Source organism: Miniopterus natalensis, chromosome 11 (assembly GCF_054644295.1).
Source record: "Miniopterus natalensis isolate mMinNat1 chromosome 11, mMinNat1.hap1, whole genome shotgun sequence".
NCBI lineage: Eukaryota > Metazoa > Chordata > Mammalia > Chiroptera > Miniopteridae > Miniopterus > Miniopterus natalensis.
Genome location: NC_142091.1, coordinates 52,439,562 through 52,460,908, shown reverse-complemented (window position 1 = coordinate 52,460,908; position 21,347 = coordinate 52,439,562). Strand labels below are relative to the sequence as shown.

The 21,347-nt window shown below is 47.7% G+C and overlaps 1 protein-coding gene across 1 annotated transcript in view; it reads right to left on the bottom strand.

Moving 5' to 3' along the window:
* Positions 1-14,325, bottom strand: part of NAV2 (neuron navigator 2) — a 341,354-nt gene extending 327,029 nt beyond the window's left edge. The window contains exon 1 of the mRNA XM_087821777.1: positions 14,068-14,325. Coding sequence (XP_087677903.1) covers positions 14,068-14,325 — 258 coding nt within the window. The remainder of the gene's footprint in view (positions 1-14,067) is intronic.
* Between the last annotated feature and the right edge of the window lie 7,022 nt (positions 14,326-21,347).

Genomic DNA, 21,347 nt, shown 5'->3' with positions numbered 1-21,347 from the left:
TTGGTATCAGGCTGATCACCTTTCAGTCAAAGGGCAGCTTTCCTGTCCCCACTCAAGGCCAGGTCTGAACTTCAGTGTGGCTGGGGATGGGATTAAATGAAACAAGTCCAGGGGAGCTGGAGGAGGTGGCAGAAAGCCCCCCTCGACTCCCTTCACCACCTTTCTTCTTCCTCCAGACTCCTGAGTGAGACCACCAATGCCTCTTCCTCCATCTGGGATGGCCCCCGCCTGACTGAGACATGGGTGCGCACAAGGACAGGAGGTTTCTATGGCACCAGTGATCATGTGAGCAGCATTTAAATAGCCCTGGTTTACACAGAACAAGGTGGAAAGGCTCCAACATCAGCCTTAGACAATAATCTCACCAAAAGCCTGATTCAGGTGCTCAGTTAGTCTGCTCTTATCAATGGACTTTCCCCAAATCAATACACAACTGCAGCATGATTGAAAGAGATGCCTCAGCAGGCAGACAGATTACATTTGCACAGCACCTGCCTATGGAGAGAGCTTCCCTAGGTGGGGATAGAGAGCCCAGCACTGCTCCTTGAACGAATCCCTCCTTTAGTACTCCAGGATGCATCTGCCTCCCTCACAGCCACATGCTAGAAACATGCAATGCAATTTCCAATTGCAATTCAAGGAGAAATGGAAGGAGGCTTCCAAAAAGCAAAGGGTCATGGGAGATGGGCTCTGTTCAGATTGTGGGAATAGCTGTCCTGCCTCTGCTATGGGGATTTCACAGCCGTCAGTGAGAAAGGCTAGGGTGAAACTGCCTCTAGCTCCTGAAAGATGCCATCTCAGCCAGCCAAGAGCACACCCAGCAGAGTGGAGAGCTGAGGTCCTCTAATCATGAGCTCCCAGGTTAAAAACTAGATCTCCCTTCCTTCTGCAGTTACCAGAGTACAGCCTCTCACCAGGCTGAGCAAACATTACCTATAAAGCCAAGTGCACAGGTGAATAAGACAGAACACTGTAAGAAATGGAGTGGCCATGTATTCTAGAAGTCTCTTTTATGATGCCCTCTTCTAGGGTTGCCCTTCCATCATTCCCATGCCCAATCACAGGGTAGGGCTATTAGAAGCAATGAGGTCTATGCCTCCAGACAGAGGCAGCCACTGAGTACTTTGTGGGAAGGGGGTTTCTCTTAAGTTTTTCTGAAGGGGTGATGGCATAAAAGCTACTCCATTCCTTAAACTTTAATTTGCCTATGAATTATCTGGGGGATCTAGTTAAAATGCAAATTCTAGCCCTGGCTGGTGTGGCTCAGTTGGTTTGATTCCCTGTTGGGTCTTAAACATCGGAGGCAACCAATTAATGTTTCTCTCTCACATTGATGTCGCTCTCCCCCCCCCCCTCCGTTCCTCTCTTTCTAAAATCAATAAAAACATATCACCGGTGAGGATTTTTAAAAATGCAAATTCTGATTCAGAAGGTCTGGGGCTAGGTTCATGGTTCTGCATTCCTAACAAACTTCCATGTGATGCCATTAATGCTGGGCCACAGACCATACTTTTATTAACAAGGGTTTAAAGCACAAAAAGTGACTAGGAGAAAGTAAAAAAGGGGAAGGAAAGGGAAAAAAAGAGAAAAAAAGAAGGGAGGGAGGGGGGGGAGACAAAATGGAACCAGTGCATGTTGGCAAACTCAGTTCTCAACTCCACATCCTACTGTGGGCATCTCAGAGCCAGCTCTAAACTCAGACAAAGTGAGAGTCTATTCATAGGGTAAGTGTCCACCTGAGCAAAAGCATTACCTTGTCCCAGCCGACCTGAGTCATCCACTTTGAGCTAAGACATTCACCCACCCTTTGCACTAGAAGCCCCCACGAAAGATACATAACTCAAAGGGATGACATTTCAACCCATTAGCATCTTAAGGGACACACTGTAGATTCCTTAGTAGGGTCTGGAGAAATAGTATGAGTCCTGGACTTGAACTCAGTTCTTCCTGGAATCTTGCACAAGTACCTGTCATTTATTCACTCTGTGTATAGTAAACACTATGTGCTGGGCCCTGACTCTGCCAATCAGGAGCCTGAGAGGCTTTGGAGGTTGGGAGAAATGACCTGTCTTGTGTGAATGAGCCAGGGTGATGAAACCTACAGGCCACTTTTACAGCCCTCTCCATTTTCCAGTCTAATACATCTCTCTTTCCAACTCTGTTTCGAGGAGCAAACTACCAGTTATTTTTAAGAAACAAAAATAATCTGTCCTATTAAAGGAGAGATATTTTAAAACCACTGAATGGATTTTTCCTTCCCTGCTTTTTTTATTGATACATCTCCTCTCCTTCCAATTCTAAAATAAGCGCCCTGTCTGCCCATACACTAATCCAAAGGCAACACGCTGCAGATGGTGTGGGCCTAGGGAGAGCCAGGCAGAGGTCGCCTGGAAGGCACCAGACCTGGAGCATACAGCAGGCAGCCTGGCCAGCCTGGCCTCGCCCGTGGCCAGCTTCCTCCAAACCCAGGTGACGAGACACTCTTCAAAACAGCAGTGGAATGTAGCTAGAGTTGGCTTTTGCAAAAGGCAAATTTCTGACCTAATTCCAGTTCTCTGGAATGGAAAACCAGCAGCTTCTTATTACAAAATGTACCAACAGTTCGCACGGAATACACAAGTATGGGCAATTCATATACTTCAAATCTAAATGTGGCTAAAAATATAATGAAGTCAGCATATTTTTAGCCAGGTAAACATGTCTAGCTAGGGACTAGGTCAAATTTATATTGGCCTTTGCTCTGTGATTCCAAGAAGAAACGATTCCAAATGAGTGAGAAGCAGGGGCCAAAGGGGAAAGCCACTCAGTCTACCAGGCAGCCGGGAGTCCCAGATTCCTGGTAACCATCTCTAGTTCAGGGGTACTTTCCCAGTAGAGAAGCAGCACCTTTCAAAGAACAGAGCCCAGGCTGCTTTAAAGGCAAGTCTCAGCTAGGTTTTCGTACCTCTCAGGCTGAAGAACCTTAAATGGGCTTTCCTCTGTGCCCTCAGTTGTATATGTCTCTCCTCCCCACCTTCAACTCGATTTGGGTTTAATTAGAAGCAGCACAGAGGGAGGACCATGCAGTGGGGAAGGAGGCAGGCTCTGCAGGTTCTGCCTGAGTGCCAGGCCTGGCTCCTTCACTTACAGGTGGGCGACCTTAGACAAGCTGTCATGCTCTCCATGCCTTGGTTTACCTGTAAAACGGAGCCAATAACGAAAATGCCTGCCTTAGAGGCTACTGCTTTTGTGATCATGAGCTGGGAAAATCCATACAAAATGCTTAGAAGAGTGCCCAGCGCATAATAAGTGCTCAGTAAATAACAGTGATTGTATCTAGCCCACACCAGGCATGTTTATATACACTAACTGCTTTCATCAACATGACCCAGTGAAATGCTATACTTTCCCTGGGGAAACTGAGGCTTGGCAGGGCTGACTTGTCCAAGCTGCAATTCAACAACTATGTATTGAGTGCCTACTGTGTTCCAGGCCCTACATTAGCACTGGGGAAGTTAATATACCTGGTAAATAAATGAGGAGTTAGGATCCTAACCTGGGTCTCTCTGACTTCCTGCTTGGGGGTTGGGGGTGGGCTCTAAGAGGCCGGGTAGAAGAGCATGAACATGAAATCAAAGAGTCCCAGTACTGACCATGCATCTTAGTCAAGTTTCTGACATTCTTGGGGCCTCATATATAAAATGGATGGGATGCCACCAGTCCCATCACATTGTTGTGAGGCTTAAATGAGACATACATGTAAAGTGCCTGGCCCATGGGAGGTATTCAATGGTGATTTGTTGCCACAATTATACCAGCCACAAAGAGGTTATGGTTTTCTGATTCATTGAGCCAAATGCAAAAGCTTTCTAATATGAAGGAATTACTTATCTTAACTACTGGGTAGAAGGAAGGGAAAAAGAACATAGCTTGAGGCTGTTTCTAATTCTTTAAACCATGAGGGCCTTCAGAGCAGAACATCTGATCGCCATGACTGAGGTAGAAAGAACACGGGGCCAGGAGTCTGGAGGCCTAGGTTCCAGTTTTTGCTCTGCCCTCGAAGCTGGGTGACAGTGGTCAAGTCATGCCCCTCTCTAGGCCATGGGTTCCCCATCTGTACAAAAGAACTGTGGGAATAGATGGCCTCCAAGGTCTACAGTCCCTCAGATGTCCCAAGTCTTTGAGGAATAGATCAGTAAGTAGATGTCCCAAGTAAGCCTGGTTACTAAATCCTGTCACCTAAATGGCACTTATTCCTCCAGGGCTTGCCTTCCTCCATCCAGAGACAATTAACCAAAGTTAGCACACAGGAAGGTCTGACAGCTCTGGGACAATCGCAGCCCACACATTTTGACGTAAACAAGCGTCACTCACAGGTCTGAAAAGAATCAAAGCAAATCAGCATGAAATGGGGGCTGTCTGCAGAGCTGCAGCCCAGCAGCCTGCAGCAGGAGGACAGGAAAGAGGTCCTGCCAGCTGTTCGGCACATGGATCCCACCAGGCCCAGCAGCACAGGGGTGACCTGGGGGAACAGCAGCCACGCAATGAGTGAAGGAGATGGTGCCCAGATTGCAGCAGAATGTGAGCAAAAGCACTGAGGCTCCTCATTCTATCAATGCAGAGCCTCTGGAGACAGGCGAGGACAGGCATGGGAAGCCCTAACCAGAAGGAAACAGGGAAGAGGCCAAGCCTGGGAAATGGGGAGCAGGCTCCAAGGAGAAGAGGGTTAGGAGGCTTGATTGTCTTAAGCAGCACCTCTGTATGGGACTCAGGCCTCTTCCAGTTACTGGCAGAAGAAGGCAGTGGTTAAGATCACAGATTTTAGAATCAGGAAGATCCAGGTTCAAATCCTGCCACTATCCATACCAGCTGTGTGACCCGAACAAGTTCTATGACCTCTCTCAGGCTAGACCTCACTGATTCCTCATTTTTCTCCTTACTGGTAAAACAGGGTCAATAAGATTGGCTCAGAAAGTTCGTGCAAGGATTAAATGAGATTAAGCATAGAAATAGCACACAGGTAGTTACTATGACCATTATTCCTAGAGGGCTCGCCCCATCCTAAGACTCTCTACAGCGTCCCCTTTTCTTAACCAACTAAAATCCTTCAGAACCCTTCTCAGGTCCCCCTTCCAAAGTTGAGGGGGGACCCACTAAAGCCCACCAAAGCCCATGGTGTTCTCTCCCCCCCCCTGCCTGCAGTACTGCCATTATCACACCCTGGGAGATCTTCTTCCACTGGACAGCCAGACAGCTTGGACATTGTAGTCATCCTTGTGTAAAGGAATCTGCCCATTCTCTCCACCCAGCCAGAGCAGGCGAGTTTCCCTAAGACCTAGCAGTGGGGAGTTTTGATGCTGGTCTCAGCCAGTGTTCAGGTTGCCCGTTCCATGTCTCCTATGCTTGGCACCCACCATCACTTCTCAGTTCATATCCCGAGAGAGTTCTGTAGGATCCATATGGTTTAGCCACAGATTTATGAACACAGCTGGTGCTCACTATCCACAAATTCCTGTTTTTCAATTCTTCCTTTTATCTTCCCACTCCTGTTCCTCTTTTCTCCTGCAAATATTAATTAAGAACCTACTGTGTTCTGGCCTTGTACCAGAAGGGATCAGGAGAGACACATCCTTGACCTCAAGGAAGCCATGGTCTGGCTAAATAAGCATTCACAGTCCAAGCTGTGGGGGCTACAGAACAGACTATGGGAGCAAGAGACACTGCATCCAGACCACAGTGGTGGCAGAAGGCTTCCTGGAGGAGGTGACACTATGCCTCACCTTGAGTGGGTAGAGGATAAGGTAGATTCAACCAGGCAAGGGAGACCTAAGTAGTGGGGAGAGAAAGAGGGTTGAAGCAGAGAAAAGAGCTTGCTTCCACTCATACTCCTTACCTTCTCAATGCCTAGACTGGCAGGACTCAAGCAGGGGTTTTAATATATTTTCTAATTTTGTCATTTTTAAAAACTTCTTTTATATTTTCAACCTTGGAAACTCCTTAGAATTTTACAAGAGATTACCAAATCAAACCGGATCTTACGATTTCCATAGAGTGTCAGTAACCATTCTCATGAAAGATCAAGGAATTAAGCCAAGATTCTCATAGCAGAAAGGAGATAAGGAGTCCTGATCCTAAACCTAGTGAAATGAACTCGTTAGGCTATTTCTTGTAAGTGAGTGTACACACACACACACACACACACACACACACACACACTCCTATTGGATTTATGTTCTCATGGGTACACTGTAGATGTCAGGGGGATCGCTAATGTTTACTCTGGTTAGCCAGGGCTTTGTTTTGCTATAAAAGTTGAAAGAACCGAACATATATCTTCACCTAGATTTACCAGTTAATGTTTTACAACATTTACTTTCTTCTTCTCTCTGCAGATATACTCACCCTTTTTATCCTGAGCCATCTGAAGGTCAGTTGCTAGCATCAAGACACTTCACCTCTAAATATTTGTTATATCTCCCGAGAAAAAGGACATTTTCTTACCTAACCCCAGTACCACTGAGGTCGGTGGAATGATACCATCTAATATACAATCTGCATTCACATATCTCCACTTGTCTCCAAAATGACCTTTCTAGCATTTATGGTTTTCGTCACCCAGGACCCAGTCAAGTTCTCATTGGACTTGGTTACTCAGCTCTTTGGTCTCCTTTTCTAATATAACCCTTAAGCTGCTTTTTAATTTTTTTTGTCTTTCATGACATTGACAGTTTTAAAGATCCATTGTCTTAAAGAATGATCCATAATCTGAATTTATCTAATTGCTGCCTCATGCCAACAAGTGATTTTGCTCCAAGTCCCCATTTTTCCCTTCCTCTGTCCGAAACTACCCTGCCAATTATACTCAGTGATAACACTTAGTGAAACTTTAGGCCTCATAGAACTTGGAATTTTACACATCCCAGATTGGGTTAACTGATATTATTAAGCAACTAGCATTTATTTAATACTGAAAGAATGTTTTCAATATTTCCAAATTCTGGGGCACAGAGGTGGAGCCAAATGGCATATGTACCCAGCCAAAGGAAAATTTACAGCAATTTACTTTGATTCAGTATTAACAATGTCTTTTCCATTTTTTTTCTTCTCAAAGTGCTTTCACACTTGCTACTTAAGAACCTTGACTTTGGGGTCAAACAGACATAAGTTCAATTTAGGGTCCACCACTTTCCCAGCTAGGCCAGATGGAAAAGTAGCTCACCCTCTCTCAGCCTTGGTTCCCTTAAAGGGTATTTGGGGTGTAAGCTACTTAAACCAGTGCCTTGTTCATAATAACTGCCTCTGCGGAGCGTCACAATAACTCTTCAAAAAAGGCAGAGGAGGTATTAGCCTGTTTCTTTTATAGATGAGGTGACCGAAGCTCAAAAGACAGTGTGACTTATTGAAAGTTACGTAGCAAAGTGTCAAGAGAGACAACTAGAACCAAAGTTGCTGACTTCCAGAGCTGTCACTTCTATTTCTCTTCAGGAAGTAGCATCTCCCTTATGGGGTGTTGTGAGGATTAAATGAAATGATACATTTCTGTTGCTATATATTATGCTGGGACAGAGGTGATGCTCAGTGTCAGTGACCATGACTATGGTTTTTATTGCGTCACACTGCCACGAGTAACTGATTTTTTCAAAGGCCCCAAAAGAACCCTGCTAGGTAGGCTCATAATTATTTTGACCAAGCCCCCATTTCTATCTTTTATCTCACCAAGACAGGGGGGTTGGAAAAGGTATTAAGGTTTCACTTGGAAGGGGAGACAAATATTTGGGGGCTCTGGGGCCATTGTTTGCAAAACACAAGAGAGGGTCTGTTTTCCTTGGGAAAGGAAGCACTAAGCCATGAGTCATTCTTTAGGTTCTATGTGGGAGGCTTAGGGTTCCTGCAAAAACTTGTGTGTCACTCACTATTGTCTTATGTGGACTGAAGCACAAAGCCTGACCCAGTTTTGTTCTCAAAATCACATGGTCCATTCTGCCCAAGACATTCTAGAAACACGTTGTCCATCTCCTTGAACAATGTGAGTGAGTCGTCATTGAAAAAGAAAAGACAGAGTCACCATTGAAATTGACCGTGTGGCTATTGGTAAAGCCACTGGGCAGCTGGCCATGCCTTGGGGCACCTTAATGACCAAACTGACCACAAGGTCTAGCTCCCACCGCAGTAAGGCCAGGCCTGAGAAAAGAGGGCTTCCCTTCTGCCCTGAACAATAAGGACCCATTCACAATTCTATCAATGGGACTGTGGCATTCTTGGCCTGGGGCAGGGCCATCAGTGTGATCACCTCCACTGTGCGGCTCAGACGGGGAGTACCAAGGAACCTTCCCATACATTTGGTTTGCAGCGGATCCCTCAGTGTGGTTAGTGCTATAGAGATGGCATTTCTGGGTTGCAGTTCACAACTCTGGATATGACTCAGTTAGAGGAGATGGTTCTTAACGCACTCTTGCTCCCCATTTGTCCAACCAAAGCCCTGCTATGCTCTCTGCTTTCACAGTGCAAGCCATCTGTCCTTCCAGGTAATCAACCGTGCACTTGGGAGGCAGAGAGGTAGGGTGGAAAGAACATGAGCTTGGAATGAGGCAAATCTGGTTTCCAAACTTGGCTCTGACCTTGGGTGATAAAAATAGGCAATACCTATTCCTTGCTTATTACATGCCAGACACAGTGCTGAACCCTCATAGCCAATATATGAGCGTCAGTATTTCTGCTTTATAGATGAAGACACTGACATTTAGATGGTAAATCTCTTGCCCAAAGCTCAGCTTCCTCATATAAAATCCATAAACTGCTTTACATTTTACCCAGTTTCTTGTGTCTCAAATTGAATTCACACACACACACACACACACACACACACACACACACACACACTGCAGACTTCAGACTACCCGGCACATAGCAGATGCTCTACAAAGGATTCCTTCCCTGCTGCTGATTCTAAGAAATAAGAAATCTCTGACCTTAAGCCAAAATCTCCCTGGGTGGTTTGGCTTTTTCAGACTGGCTTCAGGAACTTCATTAAGGCCTAATTAAAACACCTCTCTCAAGGCATCATCTCTTATGTCTTATAAGTATATAAAATGGGACACCAATATTTGGCGCTTCAATCTTGGTCACCAAGGAAAACAGTGTGAGAAGTGGAAAGCACATCTAACTCTTCTGAAAGTTGGAAACCGGGCTATAATTCCTCCAGCCTGGGCTTTGATGTGTGTGTGCTTACATGTGCTTATTACTTTAAGCTGTTCCATGTGTATATATTTGTATATGTGTGTGTATCACTGTGTATATACACATATCCAGAAGTAGATGTATTTATATACATATATACACACACGTAATGATACGCTAAATAAGCCACCAGTCCCACCCTTAAAGTGTCTTCAGAAAATTAACCCATGGAATAAGCAATAATATGTGAACTATAAACATTCTCGCATGTTGGCAGATAACCATGCTACACATTCCCCTCCAAGAACTGAGAATGAGAAGAAAGGGAGTAACACAATACCAAAGAAATGCACTAATCAAATCCATAATCAACTTTGATGGTGGAGCACGGATTCTAATCAAAACACAATGGGGTAAAGTTGCCACAGGTTGTAAGCTTGGAGCTGAGTGCTCTTCCCAGGGGCCTTGCCTGCACTTTCTTTTTAAACATCTAAGACACCCACAGAGGATTTCAATCGATTCTAATTACTTTTATAAAGAAATGAGTTGCAAGTTGAGCACCAGGCTCCTAAAAACAGGAAATATCGAAGTATTATATATATATAATTTCCCTCCCGCAACTGCTTCTTAAAAATAGGCTAACCTCTCTCTCTTCAAATAGCTCATGAGCATTCCTTATCTGAAGGTCAGCCGGACAGGGTTTCTGAACTAACACAGAGCCTCTCTCTAAAACAATCCTTTGCACATGGTCATAATTTATACACCATGTTAATGGAGCAGATGCTATAAATGTTCATTCTTGGGGGAAGGCCCAGGTATCCCAGCACCAGGGAGGGAATGTGGGAGGGATGTGCCGCTGCAGAGCACAGTTCCCCCGCTGGGGGTCGAGACCCAGCCGCAGGTTTGTGGGAGAGACTCAAGGTGAGGGGCTTGGGGAGCTGAAGGTGGGGCTGCACCTCAGAGCTATTTTTCTGGCTTGCTGGTCTTTTCATACTTGATGGAGATGGAGAGCGGGTTTAGGGGAAAATGAGCTGTCACTGGCTGAAGGGAGTTGCTGCATAATGAAAGAAGCCGTGAGAATGGCCCCCTTTCCCCTATAACTACCACGTTGAATATTCTGAACCCGAAGCTAATAATAATAATCACTGTCATTTCCCAAAGGTCTGTTATAAACCAGGTCTTTTATGGACACCATCTCCCCAGCTTCTCATAACCACCCTGCATGCTCGGGATTACGATCCACCAGGAAGCCAGCATGCAAATCCAATCTTCAGCTGTGAGAAGACTGTTCTTTTGTCATCACCATTTGAAAGGAAGATGCTAGATGCGGAGCAATTACCTATTGCATAAAGGCGCAGCTCCCCTGTGGGGACATCAACTGCTCTGCACCACAGCGTGGCCCCGCTCATCCTTCCCGGTCATGCCCCTCTCACTTCTCCTCATCTCCACCCAGCCACTCCTGCCTGTCTCTGAAGCCCAGCCACCTCCTGCCTCCTCCATGAGGCCCTCTGGACTTCTCCAGCCATCACGGTCCTTCTCTTCCTTTGAACCCCAAGCATGACTCTCAGTCTTCTCTGTGTTTTGCCCTGTTGCCCTTGGTATATTCGGTCATGCCTCCCAACTAGACTATAAAATCCCAGGGTTTTATTTACCCTGTTCATCTGCCAGAACATGCTGAATGAAGCAGCTTTGGAGAGTGGGAAGAACACTGGCCTTGAAGGCAGAACAGCCTAAGCTGGGATCCCTGCTGCACCACACTGGAGTAGGATGACCCGAAGCAAGTAACTCCGCCTTGCTGAGGCTCACTTACTCCTCTGGCTCAATGGTTAGAGCAGTGGTCTTATAAATCAGGGCCTCAAAGAAATCAGGAAGTCTCTGTGGTTATCTCTGTGTAGCATCGTGGTTAAGGACTGTCTAAGTCCTAATTCTGCTTCTGAAACTTGCAAGGTCATTAACACAGTCTTTGCCTTGGTTTCCTCATGAGTAAAACGAGAGTAATAACACTTATCTCATTGGACTGTTGTAAGAATCAAATGAGGTATTTTAATATAATATCTTTAGAATAATTCCTGACACATAGGAAGTGCTATGTAATGATTTACCATATTATTATTATTATTGTTATAGAAAGTTATTGTTATAGAAAATGCCGTATCTGTTTTGAATGAGATCATAGGTAAAGATGAAATGAGATCATAGGTAAAGAGCCTGGCATATCAGGCCCTCAACAAGTGGTTCTGCCCTTCCCTCCTATTCCCACTGTGCCTGTTGTACTAGGCAAGTGATTGATGCTCTGAAAATCCTTGTACACCAATTGATACCTTCTCAAGGGATTAAGAGAATAAGCTATGCACACATGCCCTATCTCTTGCTTAGCAATATAAATAGCTCGTTTTATTGTGTCCTTTATTTGCCAGACACTGGGCTAAATGCTTCACATATGTTATTTTTCTTAATCGACACTATTTGTGTGGTTGTTTGTGCCCATTTTTACAGATGGGAACACTGAGGCCCAGAGAGGGTAATTGACTCGGTCCCAGCTATTATCACATGGCAGAGATAGGATACCATGGATATCCACCTGGCTTTAAAACCTGTGCTGTTGACCACTGCACAACCCAGCCTTCTGCCTAAGACCCCCTAAGTAAAAGGAGACTTAGAGGCCCCAAGACATCATTTGCCATTTAACTTATCATTTCCTGAGTGTCTTCTAGTGATAAATATGATGTTTTGAGTTGGGTACTACCAGATGTCAAGCCAGACACAGTCCTTAAGCCATAATGTAGAGGCTTTCCTATATGGTGAGTAGGCACCCTGTCAGGCAGACTGGGAGGTAGCTGGGTCCAAAAAAGGGAAACTCCTTTTTGCCAAGGTCACTTTGACACTAGGGTAGGGCAGTAAGAACAGGATCTGCCACTTGTCACAGAGAAGAGCCCCCAGGAAGCCCAGACACATAAGACAAGGGTAGGCTGGTAAAAACCAGGATAGCCTACTGGGAAGTGGCCAATTTCCTTAGCAGTCCATCTAGACCATCCTCATGGTCAGTGCACAAGATTCCACTGAGGCCAAGGCAAGGTGGAATGGGGCATTCTTGGAACTGTGCACCAAGGGTGAGGGAGGGAAGCAAAGCCTTGAGGGAATGAGACCATGTCAGCTGCAGAACCTTTTTTCAGGAGGGAGGGTGATGAATCACCTTTCCAGAGCCTACCCAGTACAAGCCCTCCAACAATGTTAAGTAAAAGGTCAAAGGGGTGAAGGCAGAATAGCTGCCTGGATATGAAACAGTCAACCCCAGCATCTACTTTCCCTCTCATTCCTCAGGTCCTCCTCATCAGGCTGGATGTGTGTCACATCCCGGGGTCACTGCTCTGGCCTCCCACATAAGCCCCACCTCCAAGGATGGAGAAACTCTGCCGAGAGTGGACCCCCCCAAGTTCATTTCCATTTCAGAGCTCGTTCGTCCTGTAGCCAACAGCAGAAAAAACAGCACAACACAAAACCTTAGCAGAGACAGGCCTGAGGAGCAGTGGGGGAAATCTTGCCTTCCTCCCACACGCCATCGCTCAAACCTGTCAGCTTCCAAAAACGTTTAGCAAGTGCAGCAGCAAGGGGCATGCTTATCAGCCCGGCGTGGGAGCTTAATCTGCTTTGAGGGCCTTCTCCAGCCCAGAGCTCCAAAAATCTGCTTACAATTAGCTTCCAGCTCCAGTTCCTCCATCAGAAAGGCTAGGAATGTGTTGAGTTCTAGCCTCTGATCAGAGAAAGCTCCAGGAGAAGGTGGAGACAGCGTCAGCAGAGAACTAAGTGCCAAAAAGGTCAGCTGGTCTGTTGCCCCTTCCCTGACACCAGCCCCAAACTGCCTCCCCCTCTGGCTTCCCGTCTCTCCTGACCAGGACAGTCATATCCGTCAAGCAGGCCTGTCCCCAAAAGTCCCTGATGACTGTCTGCCAAAAAAATACAGCGTGCCCCTGCTCACTCCTACCAGAAGAGGGAAGAAAAACAGCAGGCAGGGCAGGAGGCCAAGAGAACCTGATTGGCCCTTGCTGATTTCCTTAAAAGAGATTGAATGGCCAGGGCCTGTCACCCAGCCGAATTGGGTGATGTGAGCTCTGTCTGGAAAGGTGGAAGTCGCCACTTCTCCTCAAGCCACCCCTCACCCCCACCCCCAGTCGCCCGGGTACCAGCACCGGGATCTACTATCCAGGAAGGAGGGGCTTAGCTTTGGGCCGCCATTCTGAGCAGCCACCCCCCTCCGCCGCGACAGCCAGCCACGGCGCGGGGAGCCTCCAGCTGGCAGGCTCTGCCCGAGCGAGCGCCGGGCACTCCCACTGCGGTCCCCGCACCACGCTGGGAGCCCTGTCAGTCCAAGGCACGCAGCAGGGGCAGGTCATCTTCCAGCCGCGGGAGCAGGTTCACTGCCACCCCCACACCCCTTTTTCTGGATATTGCAGCTAGGGGGGCATCGAGCCCAAGGAGACCTCTGATCATTCCCTGTCAGGGATAAAATCCCTGCAGAACCGACAGACAGACACAGCCAATGCTGCTTTGGGGGGACCAAGTTCTCAACATGCAGGATCTGAAATTTCCAGCGCTGCACACGTTTTTGTGGGTTTTTTTTTTTTAATTATTATTATTTTTAAGAACACTTGCCCGTGCGCCCCAGAAGGAAGCCACAGGCGGGCCCGCAATCGGGTCTCACAGGGATCCTTAAGGCAAACCTAGGGCACCCGGGCCACACCCACCAGCCAGCGCGCGCTCCTAGCGCATCCCCCAATCTGCCGGCCTACCTAAGTGGAACGGCTCCCTTCTCCGCCCACAGGGTAGCCCTTTCCCCCCATAAGGCCACGCCACCCCTCCAAAACGATTCACCCATCCCCCCAGGACATTGCCCGGGCACGCAGCGCCTCTCACCTGGGTATCGAACCCGTTTTCCACCGAGCCGGTCTTCCGCAGCGGGAGCCCCTCCCCCGCCAGCTCCTGCAGCCCCTGCGACTTGAGCGGGATCTGGCTCGGGAAGGCGGTCTTGCTCACCTCCACCTTGCTCCCCAACTTGAGGTAGCAGGGCTGGGGGCCGGCCCGGGCCGGGGGCACGTGCAGGATGGGAGCGGCGCTGTGCACGGGTTTGGGCAGTCCCGACTTCATTTTGGAGGCGACCAGGATGGCCGGCATCTTCTCCCGGGGCTTCGGCTTTCCCAGCACGTCCCTGGCAGCGGCGGCGGAGGCAACCGCTAAAGGCAGCGCGGGCAGCAGGGCAGGCGCCGGGCCTCGGCCCGCGAGGCGCCCACCACCAGTGGAGAGGGGGAAAAAAAAGAAAAAAGGAAAAGCCCGTATCGGGGAGCTCGGAGCAACCCGGCGAGCGCACCTTCGGGCGCGGGGATGCTGCGCAGGGCTGGCCGAGGCGCTCAGCCGGTCCGCCCGGATGGATGCTGCAGCGGGGTCTCACGCCCCTGGGGTAGCCTGTTCAAGGGCTCTGGGCGCTCAGGGGCTGTTGCCTCTTGCGATTCTCTTCCTGGGGACCCGAGGCGTGGAATCCCATATTAACTTGTCACTGCATCTGCTCTGGAGAGAGGCGGCGGGGACGCACGCCTCCCGCTCCGGGGGCTGCGGTGTGAGCCGGCCGAGGAAGGAGCGAGCCGCGGAGGGAGAGGGAGGGCGCAGGGAGCCCAAGACGTCTCGAGACCACCGAGAGGCAGCTGCCTCCCTGCTCGCGAGCACCGCAGTGTCACCCGCTACGCAGAGGCGCAGCGAGAGCCCCCGAAAGGTCTCTCTGGGCGTGACAGTCAGTCACCACTGCCCAGAAACCCCCCGGACAGACAGCACCTTAACGCCTGCGGGTCTGCACATGCTCCGTGCGCTAGAGCGCGGCCAGGCTGTGGCTGTGCGGCGCGGGCACCGGCGCGCGCGGCTGGGCAGGGCTGCGCTGCGCTAGCGAACGGCCGCCGCAGGTCCCGAGCAGGCTGCGCCGGCTGCGAGGCTCCGCGGGGGGAAGACAGGCTGCGGCCCGCGCGGCTGCGGCGCGCGCTGACAGCCGGGGCCGCCCCGGCGCGCCCATTGGCCCGCCGCGCGCCAATCAGCGGCCGAGGCTCTCACTGCAAAGGGGGCGTGGCCTCAACTCCGGGGCCGCGGCCGAAACTCTGGGGCCGCGCTTGGCCGCGAGTACAAAGCGGGCTGGTGGCCGCTCTGCGGCACCGTCGGGCGGCGCGCCTCCCGCGGGCCGCCACCCCCGCGCCCCGGAGCCTGCTTTTGAAAAATGCCCTTTCGAACGCAAACGTCCGCCTGCGGCCCCGCGGGCATTGCTCGGGGGAAGTTTTGTTTCCTTTTTCAAATGATTCTGGTCACCTTAACGGTCTAAGTCTTCCGGAGTCGGGCCGGAGTCGCGCCCGAGGCCCGCGGCCCCCCATCTGGCCTGGGCTGGGCTGCTCCCCGTCTCCCGCGTTAACGGCCGGCCAGCCATTTCTCTTCTTCTCTGCCAGGCGGCCCGGGGGGTGGGGAGGGGGGGGTGGGGAGGGGGGGCTCCCAATAGCTTGCTCTTCAGTTTTCAAAGCCTGCACACTTAACTATTTGCAGTATTTATGGGCCAATACAATGTATCCAGGGAAGCTTCCCGCCCCGAAACAGCTCCTCCTCGCAGCCTGCCCCAGACTCTGTAATTAGGGCGCCGAGGAGGCCAGGACGGGCTGCACCACCCGGCCGCTCAGCTAAGCCCTGCTGCGTTTCCCGCGGGGGCCCCTCCCTGCCCGTGCCTTGGGCGCACTGGCCCCACAGGTTCCTCGGCTTTAATTCCCCCGAGATTTCTTCCCTCCTCGTAGCTGCAGTTTGGGTTCCTCGCTGACTCAAGAGGGTACGAGAACTGCAAGGGATGATCCAGGCGGGCCAGGACCCGGCGGTTCCCCAGTGCGGAGCCCCCCCCCCCCCCCCCCCGAACTTGCTGGATTTAAATTGGGCGAGTTCTTTAATTTTACATGCATCCTTAGAAAGCTTCGGTTTTCAGTTGGAGTAAGGAGGAAGTTTGACTCCACTTATATAATGTGCTGTTGTTTGGATTAAACGAGATAGTGCTTCACAGTCGTTTAGCACCAGTACTTGGCAATGTAAGGGGCCAGTAGAAGCTGAGTACTGTTACCCTTATTAATTACTGCTACTCCCCCCCCCCCCCCCAGTTATCTCTGCGTATAAGCTGTTTGTCTTCTTTCTCTGTCTCTGAGATACAGGTTTTCTCTGTGTGCCCACCCTATCGACTGATTTACAAGGCCGATAGTATTGATTTATCAATATCCAGACCAGAGGAAACTTCAGTTTTAAAACAACCTCTTTAAACAGGACCAAGAAATGAGAAGGTGCTTTCTTACCCTGGTCTTTTCCCTCTCCCACCTTATCTTCCACCCATTCTATATTCTATGGAGCCACCTTCTACTCCAGTTGGGCTTAAATGCACAGTCTGGTATATAATGTCAGGTGTCCTCCCTCCCTCTGACATTAAATCACACATTGTCTGCTCTGTGCCATTTACTTAGCACTCTGCCCTCTGCCATCCGATGCCACCTTGTTATTGATGGTTTTATGTGTTTATTTTCTTCTTAGAGAGAGACTCTTGAAGTTAGGAACTGCATTTAAACTTTTATTGGATTCTCTCAACATCAAGTGTAATGCTGTGGACAGAACAGCTAACAAAATGATCTGAGTGATGTAGCAGCAGTTCTCCAGGAGGAGAGCCTTTTGGATTCAGATACGAAAGTCATGAGAAATGTTATGGACTCTCCTACCCAGAATTCTGGTTTTGATGGATGTACCAAGACTTATGATATTGCAGTCTTCGATTTTAAAGATCATGGAGATTTTCCAAAGTATTTCCATGGCACTAATGCAGTGTTTCTCAAAGTATGGTCCCAGACCAGCAGCAGCACCTGGAAACTTGTTTGAGACACCCCCCCCCTTTCCCCACCAGTATGCTGTACGCCTGAAACTAATATAAAATTCTACTGAATGTCAACTGTAATTGAAAAAATAAAAATAATAGTTTAAATGAAACACCCAAAGCCCACCCTAGACCTACTGGACCAAAAAGCTCTGGAGGTGGGGCCCAGTGATCTACATTTAACAAGTGTTTAACCCAGTGATTCTGATGCATTCTAAAGTTTGAGAGCTTCCTTCAGCCTCAATGAATATATCATGCATTCAGTGCTCTTCCTGGGCTTCTTAAACCTTAATATACATAAGAATTGCTGGAAATCTTGCTAAAATGCAGATTCTGATTCAGTAGGTCTGGAGTGGGGATGAGATTCTGCTTTGTGCATAAGCTCCCCTGTGATTCCATTGCAGGTGGTCTGGAGCTTTTGAGTAATAAGGTGAAACCATAGGTGGCAAAGGGTTTCATCTCAAGTCATCTCTAGTTAAGTGACTTTCTGTCACACTGTGCTGAAAAGAATTCTGAGGGTGTGTCTATGTAATTTAGTTGTAAACAGCAGTATGATCACTTAATAATGTCTGTCGTGGGTACAGAGCTAGAAATAATGACATGCTTGCTATGTTTTGGCTACCTTAGCTCTCCCATTTAAATCACATTTGCTGCCAAGGTCATTTTTTGAATGTGTACACTCAAATGTGTACTAATATGAAAAACAGTGCTTTCTCTCTCTCTCTTCTTCTTCTTCTTTTTTTTTTTTTTTTTTTGGTATTAAAAGTACCTATTACTAATACTCTAGAGTTTGGTAAACATATGAGCATTCACCTTAGCCCTGTGGGATTTATATAACTAAAGTCTGATCATTTCTCATCTTTCTTGACAGAAAACAAGTGAATCTTTTCAAGTATATTTCCAAATTTCTTACCCGGTCTTCTCATCCCTTAAACAATTTTATTTGCTTTTTCCTGGAACATTTTTCATTTCCCTTTATGTCTTTCCTATAAATCTTCATTTCGTTACTTAAAGGAAAACAATTTATCATAATAACCAGACAGGTGGGGGTAAAGCTATTTTCCCCATGCAGCAAAAGAGATAATTGCAAGATTTCTCCTTAAATAAGATCATCTCACATTATAAAAATATCCTATAAAATTACTCCTCCCACATGGATGCTATCTTAACGTGAAAAGTCATTTTAAATCAGTATGTTTAGAAAGCATTGTTAGCTAAAGCTGTCATTGGTTCAGAGAATGGCAAACTGCTTTGGAAATAATACATAATCCAGGTTTTTAAAAAAATGTAATTTTAAAAAATTATATGCACTGTGGACAGCCCGCCATTTTAAATCTCAACTTTGACAACCCTCTGGTTGTAGGAAGAGCCAACCTCAGATCAGGATGGGCCAGCTGCATCCCTTCCTGATCCTGACATCAGCCTCTGGTGATTACTGGAGTGTGAACTGGGCTTCAGAGCTGACCTGTGAGTGACCAGTCCCATCAACCCATCCTTCATTAGGGCTAAAGACCCTGGCTGCACCTGACTTCCCAAGAAGACAGTCCTGTGAAGATCCTGAAACATCCAAACCCCGGCCTATCACAAAAAATGCAGGGATCTGGGGGGAAAGTCAACAGCCTCTTGGAGACCCCTGTCTGTAACAGATGAAGGGACACGTCGCAAGTCTCTGGAATAACAGAAAAAGTGAAACACTCATGAGTTTATTTGAGAGAAAGAAAGAAAGAAAGAAAGAAAGAGAGAGAGAGAGAGAGAGAGAGAGAGAGAGGAGAGGGGAGGGGAGGGGAGGGGAGGGGAGGGGAGGGGAGGGGAGGGGAGGGGAGGGGAGGGGAGGGGAGGGGAGGGGAGGGGAGGGGAGGGGAGAGGGAGAGAGAGAAAGAAAGAGGGAAGGAAGGAAGGAAGGAAGGAAGGAAGGAAGGAAGGAAGGAAGGAAGGAAGGAAGGAAGGAAGGAAGGAAGGAAAATCACACTAGTTATTTTCAAAAACTCACTTTTCCTTTATTTCGTGTGACACAGTTGACCACTATGACCCATATCTCAGAGATGGCACAAATGCCCACCTTTTGGTAGTGGCTGAATTGAGAGCTCTGTCCTCCCAGACCGCAGGGAAGTGGGGTGAAGAACTTTAGGACTGCTCTTTAAAAAGCCTGCTCCCCCTGCCCCCACTGCTTCTAATATGCCTTCTTCCAGCTGGGCCTGCATGTAGATCAACATGCACAGTGCTGATCTTGGGAAGACTGGGTTTTCCCACCTGCCAATTCTGGAGTGTGAGGAGTCCATGTGAGCGTGTGTGTGTGTGTGTGTGTGTGTGTGTGTGTGTTTATAGGCAATGAGGCAATGACCCTGACTAAATGATATATAGTAAACTATTAATCAGTTATGAAGTGGCTCAATCATTAATTCAGTGAGTAAACTGCTGAGAGACATCTATGTCTCAGGCAGTGCGCATTAGGATATGGAGCAAAGAGTAAGTTATTGTTCTCTGTGCTCGAGGTTTAAAGAATTATATAACTGCTGTTCCCCAGCCTGAGGACCGCCCCTTTTCACAATCTAGTCAGGGGAGCAAATGGAGAAATGAATGGCCAAGAGTATAACTAATGCTCTCACAGAGCCGTGCAAGATGCACGATCATAAACAAGGGACGGAGGAGCGTCAGCTACTCATGCGCTTAGCAGCTAATTGATATTTAACTTTCTGATTCATAAAACTGAAAAGTAACGGAGAGAAACCTTTCCAGCCTTAGTGTGGAAACTCTTTGAGGATAACCTTTCTTCAGTAAATGAATGGCTAAATATTTATAAGAATAAATGTAATAGAAAAAATATTTAAAACTTAGACTGTGACTATTTTGCCTTCTGTAGGTGGGGGAAGGATGTGTAAATAAATCACCTCAGTGGAAAAACAAATAACTTATCACTTCTTCCCATAGTCAGGCACTCGGTCAATAGGCCAGTCTGAAATGTCAAAGTCAGCCAGTTCTGGGCTACTTCAGAAAGAGCCTCTGAGATCTTAGGTTATCTTAGAGATAACATTAATGAGCATTTGGATATTGGAAGGCCAGTCCAGAGCACAGGGGTCAAACTATATCGTTGTCTATAATAAGTGAGAAAAATTCAGTTTCCTAGGAGAGGTTTCATGTGAAGGGCCCCCCAAAATAAAGTAGTCGGATCAATATGAAGAGACTCTTGAGGAGGGACAGAAGCCAAGCAAGGCGGCAAAGTAAAATCCTTTCCTTTCTCCTGAATCTCAACAAAGCCTGTGATGCCACCAAATGCTTTGAGAGCTCGATTCTTCTGTTGATGGGGGAGAATTATTTTTTAAAAAGAGCTGGGTTTCGAATCTCGGTCCATTTTGGAGAAGGAAGAGAACAGGGGACAGAGGGAGATCCTGAGTTTTATGGGAGCAGAAATTCAGAGTTAGGGATGGCCATGAGAAGGAAAATTGCATCCCCTCCCCCACCTTAATCCCTTCAACCCATCCCAACCCAGCTCAGTGATTTATAGAGCCCTGGGGAGGGACTGGACTCCTCATCTGATGTGGCATAGGAGTGCCAAGCAAATTTAAATAAGAATGTCTCCTGACTGAGAGATGGGATCAGGGAAAATGTATATAAAAGATGAACACCAAGATAATATGTGTGTGCAGAGGTGAAAGTAGAAGAGAAAGTAATATCTGGATTCTCTAGCCCGTGCAGTTGGCTACACCGTCCTGGTGACTTCGTGAAGCTCCTGTATTTTGACCTGAGTTCCATAACCTAGGACTGTCCCCACAGGATGTAAAGGTGAAGGGGACTGAGCTGAATAGGTCCAGATTCTTGGCTGAATCCTACCTGCAAGCTTTTTTAAAAAAGTTTTTGCTTGTTATTTTTAATTCTCTACCCACTTTTTTATTATTACAGATGAAGAAATTTTATCAACCAAGACATCTAGTTAATTGAGTTTCAAACATCTTTTTAAAAATTAGACTCCTTGTTTTGTATTATCCATTCTCCTTTCCATACATTAGACCTGACAAATAATCCCAGTAACAATGATGATGCTGGTAAGGACTATGGAGTTATTCTGACTGTGTGCCAAGAGCTACGGTGAATATTATACATACCTCATCTTTAATTCTCACAACAATCCCATAACATGTTTGAATACTGTCATTTTCATTTTACAGAAGAGAAAACTGAGGCCCAGAGAAGGTTCAGGATTTTACCTAAGTCCCACAGCTAAGTAAATGGGAAAGTGGGATTTGAACCCAGGCACTCGGACTCCAGAGCCTGAGCTCTA